The sequence below is a fragment of the Otolemur garnettii genome, unplaced genomic scaffold, assembly GCF_000181295.1.
Source record: "Otolemur garnettii isolate 467f Iridium unplaced genomic scaffold, OtoGar3 scaffold00092, whole genome shotgun sequence".
Taxonomy (NCBI): domain Eukaryota; kingdom Metazoa; phylum Chordata; class Mammalia; order Primates; family Galagidae; genus Otolemur; species Otolemur garnettii.
In genome coordinates this window covers 6,639,288-6,646,221 of record NW_003852487.1, presented here as the reverse complement: position 1 = coordinate 6,646,221, position 6,934 = coordinate 6,639,288, and the positions used below count along the sequence as shown (strand labels likewise).

General features: G+C 51.8%; 1 protein-coding gene across 1 annotated transcript in view; it reads right to left on the bottom strand.

The window, feature by feature from the left end:
- Positions 1 to 6,934, bottom strand: part of ADA2 (adenosine deaminase 2) — a 37,201-nt gene that overhangs the window by 5,876 nt on the left and 24,391 nt on the right. The window contains exons 5-7 of the mRNA XM_003795469.3: positions 3,749 to 3,876; positions 2,181 to 2,271; positions 392 to 500 (exon numbers count right to left, since the gene is read on the bottom strand). Of these exons, the coding sequence (XP_003795517.3) occupies positions 392 to 500; positions 2,181 to 2,271; positions 3,749 to 3,876 (328 nt within the window). The remainder of the gene's footprint in view (positions 1 to 391; positions 501 to 2,180; positions 2,272 to 3,748; positions 3,877 to 6,934) is intronic.

The window sequence follows — 6,934 nt, the reverse complement described above, 5'->3', positions numbered from 1 at the left end:
TATATGTGGCTGGCGCCTTAGCCGCTTGAGCCACAGGCGCCGAGCCAACTTACCAGCTCTTTAACCTTGGATCAGTAACACTCTGTATTTGGAGCCTTGGGCTCTTTATCCATGAAATGATAATAAAAGCACTCCCTAGCAGGTCTGGGGTAAGAATTAGAAACAATATAGGTAAAATGCGCCCACATTGTTATTATCAGTGTTTTTCCTTCCCCACAGGGCTGCTGTGAGGATTAAGTGAGATAATGCCTATGAAAGGACTCTGAAAATGGACAGGCTGTGGAGCAACCGTGGACTGCAGCCAGGAGAGGTGGGACCCTCCAGCGATCAAGGCCCCTGCTGACCCCCTCCACCACTCCCTGCTTGTACCCTGCTGTACCCTCATGCTCACCCGTCTCCCCCGCATGGAAGAAGTAGGGTAGTTTGAAACCATGCTTGACAGGGATCATCAGAGCCTCCCTTAACTCAAAGAGGGTGTGGCCAGTGTCCTCGTGCCCCACCTGCAGGACAGAGAAGAGGGACATGGAGCATGATTCAAGTGTGGCCCATGAACGCCCTTCCTTGTGCTCTGCACTACTGCTTGCAACTTAGTCACACAGCCTTCTAAGAATGACCAGTGGTGCAGCTGGGGTAGAAAAGAGAGCACAGCATTGCCCTGAAGTAGTTGCCCCCTTATTCAGGGGCCCGCACCTTGGATCTCCCAGCACTGCCCCCAGTCTCCTCTCACAGCACCCTCCAGGTTCTGGCTTCACCCCTGAGTTCCTGTCGGTGAGGAGAGGAAGTCAGGGTACCCCTGAACTCTGCCCTTAGGTCTCCTAGTCTTGCACAGAGAGGGGCGGAGGGAGGAGCTCCTATCTTCTTAAGAGACTAGACTCCTTGTGCAATTGCCAAGAACCCCCAGGAGGACACACTTCTGGGCTCTGGTTGTCCTGATATGAAGAGTTTTGTTTTGTTTTGTTTTTGAGACAGAGCCTCAAGCTGTCATATTGGGTAGAGTGCTGTAGCATCACAGCTCACAGCAACCTCAAATTCTTGGGCTTAAGCGATTTTCTTGCCTCAGCCTCCCAAGTAGCTGGGATTACAGGCGCCCGCCACAATGCCCAGCTATTTTTTGGTTGCAGTTGTCGTTTCTATCTGGCAGGCCTGGGTTGGATTCGAACCCCCCAGCTCTGGTGTATGTGGCTGGTGTCTTAGCCACTTGAGCTACAGGCGCCGAGCTCTGATATGAAGAGTTTAAGCACAATCTTTGGTAACAAAAGAGGAAGTCAGGGTGTCTTCCAGCCAGCTGGCCAAGTTAATGAGAATCTTAGTGAGATCAAGGAGTTGCCACCTAGGAAGTCTGTCCTGGCTGTGGTTTGATTGGGGGAGGGGTGTAAGAGACAGTGACGACACCTATGGATATGCAGCTTCAGAAATAGATGGGGAGGCTCGGCGCCTATAGCTCAACCGGCTAAGGCGCCAGCCACGTACACCTAAGGTGGCGGGTTCGAATCCCCAGCCTGGACCTGCCAAACAACAATGACGGCTGCAACCAAAAAAAAATAGCCGGGCGTTGTGGCGGGCGCCTGTGGTCCCAGCTACTTGGGAGGCGGAGGCAGGAGACTCACTTGAGCCCAGGAGTTGGAGGTTGCTGTGAGCTGTAATGCCACGGTACTCTACCCAGGGGGGACAGCTTGAGGCTCTGTCTAAAACAAAAAAAAAAAAAATAGATGGGGAAGCAAATGGGATAGAGAAGAGGGAGGAATGTTACATCCCTGAGGATTTCCAGGACTGGCCCTGTCATGGACTCTGCTTCCAGACATTCTCCCTACTCATGTACTACAGGGGCCAATGAGGGTTCTAAGAGCCAGTTGGAAGTGAGTAACATGGAATAGAAAAAGGGCAGAAGGCAGGGGCCATATTTATTGTCCCCACACCCTGAACTCAATCCTTACTCTGGAACTTTCCTCGTTAGTCATCTGGCCCCCTGCTCTCTCTTCTCTTGTGACTGCTGTCCCCTAAGATTCCAAGAAATGGTCAGCACTGAACTGCGAGCAGCCCTGGCAGGTCAGTGGCCTGAGCAGGGTTGCAGTGGGTGCTGTGGACACGTGGGCTCCCTGCACACAGAGGTTCCTGGCAGGCCTGGACAGGTGCCTGCGTGCCCCCTTCGCAGACAGCCTTTCTGTTCACAGAATCGTTACCAGATCAAACCCTGCCACCATCCTGGGGAACTTGGCTCGAAGATCCATGGCTTTGTGGACAGATTCTGTGATGAGAGACACATCTTTGGATCTAAGAGAGATAGAGACACTAGGAGATAGTTCCACTCGGCATTAACAGTAATAAACCCCAAACGGCCTCCCTCAGTGCCTGGCACCACTACTGCCCATATGACCCTTCTCAGCTATTGTGACCCTGAGAAATATTTCACCCAAATCCATTCCTATCAAGGACCTTTGCTGGCTGCAGGGGCATCAGGGGATCCACAGGAAAAATCTTATTTATGTATGTTTGTAGGTGGCAAAGTGGCTTGTCTGAGACTTTTCCTGCATCCCTGTGGGGTGGGTCATGGGAACAGACACAGTATGGAGGCCGGTTCTCTGTCCACTGGACACCTGTGAAAGGCCACAGGTCACTCTGGTCTCTGACAAGTAGGTTGGACCCGGTAACCATCTGGCCACTTGCTGATTAAGTCAGCAAGAGTCTGGGCACTCCAGAAACCCCCCAGGGGTGAGGCAAGCAGCATAACACAAAAGATGAGAGTCTGGTGCAAGTCCACAACAAGAGGAAGGGGTCTTGTTGCCAGGCTGCTGGCTCACCTGTTCCAATCCTCAGTTTTTTGGAGATTATGCTGTCCTGGCAGCCCGTGTCCCACCCTCCCCCAACAGTTCAGGGGAACATGGGAGCACCTGTCTCCTCAGCTCAGCTCTCTCACTCCCTTGCAACCAGCCAGAGAGGCAGCAGCTGGCACTGGGGAGGTGCTGAGTGGAGCCAGCTGGGCTCCCCCTGCAAGCTCCCTCCCGGGAGCACCAGCATACAGGCGAGGGGCTCAGCTCCTGCCACCCCCAGGTCCCACAGGAAGGGAGGGCACTTGGGGGGATATGACTGCCCTCCAGCACTCACCCCATCCCATGGTGCCCCTCCCCACACCCCAACTTAGAGCAACCCCATTTGGCTGCTGCCCTGCTACACTGGCCACAGATGGTCACAGCCTCTCATCAGGGAGAGCTGCGAGACTAGTAAAACCAGAATGACAAATGAGCTACAAGGGAAGGACAGTGGGGCGTTCACCACCCCATACACCAGGCCACATACCCGTCACTGCTGCGAGGTCCCCACATTTAGACCTGACCCAGCGCCACTCAGGGCCCCGCATGCAACAACACAGAGAACAACCCCAGTGGCAAATGAAACCAAGAAATGGGCCAGTTATCCAAACATTCAGGTAAAAGCAGTAGGCTCCCAACTGAGTCACTGAGGCCAACGTGGAGTCACAGCCTAGAAACACCTGAAGAACTGTCGCAGTACTTCGTTTCAGTTTGGCTATGAAGACCCAGACTAGAAGCAATCTCACGGATAGATCCTGACCTTTACACTCATGTACAAGTGCACATGCTGAGCCCATCACTCTCTGGAACCTGGCCCAAGATCTCTAGCCCACCCAATACCCCTCACCCCTCTCTCTCCTCTGCTCCCCCTCCTCAACCTAGGGCCTCTGCCCCCTCCCCATTCTCCCAACTCTACCAACTTTAGCAACAGTTCCTCTCACCTGTGATCCGTATAAATGATTTTGATTCCAATAAACTCTGGGTGAGTTTTCACAAACATGTCAACCACTTCCTTGTAAGTCTTCACTGCCCACTCCTTGTCGTGGATCTCCCCGTTCAGCTCATACACCTGGGAGGAAAGCAAGGCCCGAGCAGGCATCAGAGGTGAACAGGGAAAAACATCACTGCCAACCGTCTGCCAGCTCTGAAGCCAGCTGGACTTGCAGTCACGGCCCCTGACATCTTCTCTGCTGCTTTATCAAAAGTCCTAGTCCTCAGGAGGATAAACTAACTCTGACACCTGCCTGTCTCATTTACTGGGTCTCTGCACCTAGAACAGTGCCTGGCATGGTGAATAGTAGGTGTTCAGTACCTATTTGTATAATAATGATTGAAGAACAGAGGCTGGGCGCCGTGGCTCACACCTGTAATCCTAGCACTCTGGGAGGCCAAGGTAGGTGGAGTCCTTGAGGAGTTTGAGACCAGCCTGAACAAGAGCAAGACACCCCTCTCTAAAAATAGCCAGGCATTATGGTGGCACCTATAGTCCCCACTACTCAGGTGGCTGAGGCAAGAGGATCTTTTGAGTCCGAGAGTTTGAAGTTGCTGTGAGCTATGATGCCAAGGTACTCTACTGAGGACAACAAAATGGGACTCTGTCTCAAAAACGAAAAAACAGGGCGGTGCCTGTGGCTCAGAGGAGTAGGGCACTGGCCCCATATACCAGAAGTGGTGGGTTTAAACCCAGCCCCAACCAAAAACTGCAAAAAAAAAAAAAAAAACTAAAAACAAAAGAACAGTGATTGAAGAACAGGTCAGAGCTGGACAGAGGACACAATAAGAAAGAGTATTCCAAGAAGCTGTGTTGTGGCTCGGCGCCTGTGGCTCAAGTGGCTAAGGCACCAGCCATGTACACCCAAGGTGGCGGGTTCAAATCCAGCCTGGGCCTGCTAAACAACAATGACGGCTGCAACCAAAAAATAGCCTGGTGTTGTGACGAGCACCTGTGGTCCCAGCTACTTGGGAGGCTGAGGCAGGAGACTTGCTTGAGCCTAGGAGTTGGAGGTTGCTGTGAGCGGTGATGCAACAGCACTCTACCCAGGAGGACAGCTTGAGGCTCTGTCTCAAAAAAAAAAAAAAAGAATCTGTGTTGTCTCCCTGCTATCCTACCCCCTCACTTCCTGCCTCTTCCCCACCTCCAGATGGTCAGGAAAGGTAGAAGACCTGGGAGCAGGTGGCCTGTAAGACAAAGGAGAAAGAGGCTGAGGGAAAAGAGATGTGTAATGGGAAGGGGTGTAGGAAGACCCCTTGATGCAGGCGGGTATCAAGCCAGGTCACAGTTTCCAGAGAGTTGGATTGCTGGGACCGTCTGCCCTCCCGTGTCACTGGGCCAGGTCTTTAACCCACACCATGTGGCAGTGTGCACAGGCAGTTCAGGGTGAGAACAGGGTGTGGGAGATTTTGCAAAGACTGTAGGGTGAGGCAGTGTAGGGGTCCAGTTTCTTCCCAGGGCCTTTAATGAAGCACCTGTGATGAATAAAGAACTGGGCTAAGCACTGGGCGAGTAACACGGGCTGATAAGATAAGGGGCATGTACCTGCCCTCCAGGAGATGACAATCTAATCAGAGACAGACTAAAATAAGTATGAAATACAAGTACATGGGAGCTTGCAGGAAGTAGCAATTCATTTTAAGTGGACAGAGTCTGAGAAGATTGCCAGTCTCTGGACCCAGGGAACAGCAACTCTGCACAGAGCTGGGTACTCAGGGGATTCAGGGAGCCAGGAGCTACTCCTTATCCCAAAGGGGAAAAGTCCTTTCTCCTCACTGGATCAGCCCTTATTTCCCTGACATCACGGGAGCTGGGGCCTCTCAGGGACCACCTCCCCGCTTGTTGCCCATGCCCACGGGTCCCCCCCTCACACTACACATGCCGATACTGGCACGATGTGTACCATCTGTGCCTCACCCTCGCTGTGCCTTCCTCCCCAGGCCAGCAGAGCACTGCATCTGCCCTTTGGCCCCCGGAAGTCCTGCTCTGCTGCCTGGTTGGAGGGGGGAGCTTGGCCCCATTGGTCTTTGCTGTTTGTTTCCTCAGCCACCACCTGGGGAAGCCTGGAACATCAACAACCCCACAGGGCTGCCCATAGCCAGGGCACTGGGCTTACCACTCTGGGGTGGAGTTGCCCCAGAGCTTGTCCAGCAGCAGCCCTGCTATTGTTATTTATAGAAGGGACTCAAACTAGACCACCCCAGGTAGGTCCTTTGGCACAAGGATTATTTTGAATTGGGGGCAACTAAGAAGTAGCCAATGCAGACAGAGCTCTCTGCTCCAGCCCTCTCCCCAAAAGCGGGAAGAATGAGTGTGAAATGCAACCAGTCCCCAAGTTACAAACATCCAACTGTCATATGACTTGCACTTACAAACAGAGGCTATTGCAGACATTACAATTTTCCTTTGTGAAGGTATTTTCCTGCCCTCTCCCTTATGACGACAACTATTTCACTGGAGGGGGAAAGCTCTCACCGAGATGGGTCTGCACAAAGAAGTCTTAATAAAATAACTCATATCATCCACTAGTTTTCCCACACAGTTTATCCTCTCACAGTTTACCAGAAGCCCAAACTCCTTTGTCTTGCCACTTCGTAATTTATCATTATTTGCCAAAACGGTATATAGGCCCCCAGTCTAAATTCTTCTGGCCCTTCACATCTTTTCAGTGAAGGCTTCCACCTATCTGTGCACATCAAATTAAATGTTAACATCAAATAAAAAAATAAAAAAATAATTTTTTTGAGACATAGTCTCACTTTGTTACCCCACCCCCGTAGAGTGCCATGGCATCATAGCTCACAGCAACCTCAAACTCTTAGGCTCAAGTGATTCTCTTGCCTCAGCCTCCCAAGCAGCTGGGACTACAGATGCCCACCACAACACTCAGCTGTTTTCAGAGACGGAGGTCTGGCTCTGGCTCAGGCTGGTCTTGAAACTGTGAGCTGAGGCAATCCACCACCTTGGCCTCCTAGAGTGCTAGGGTTACAGGTGAGAGCCACCTCGCTCAGTAACATCAAATAAAATCTGCATGCCTTTTCTCCTGTTAATCTTTTGTCAGTTTAATTCACAGGCCTCAGACAGATACTCTAAGAAGATAGAGGAAAAGTTTTATTTTTCCCCTCCTACATTTCAA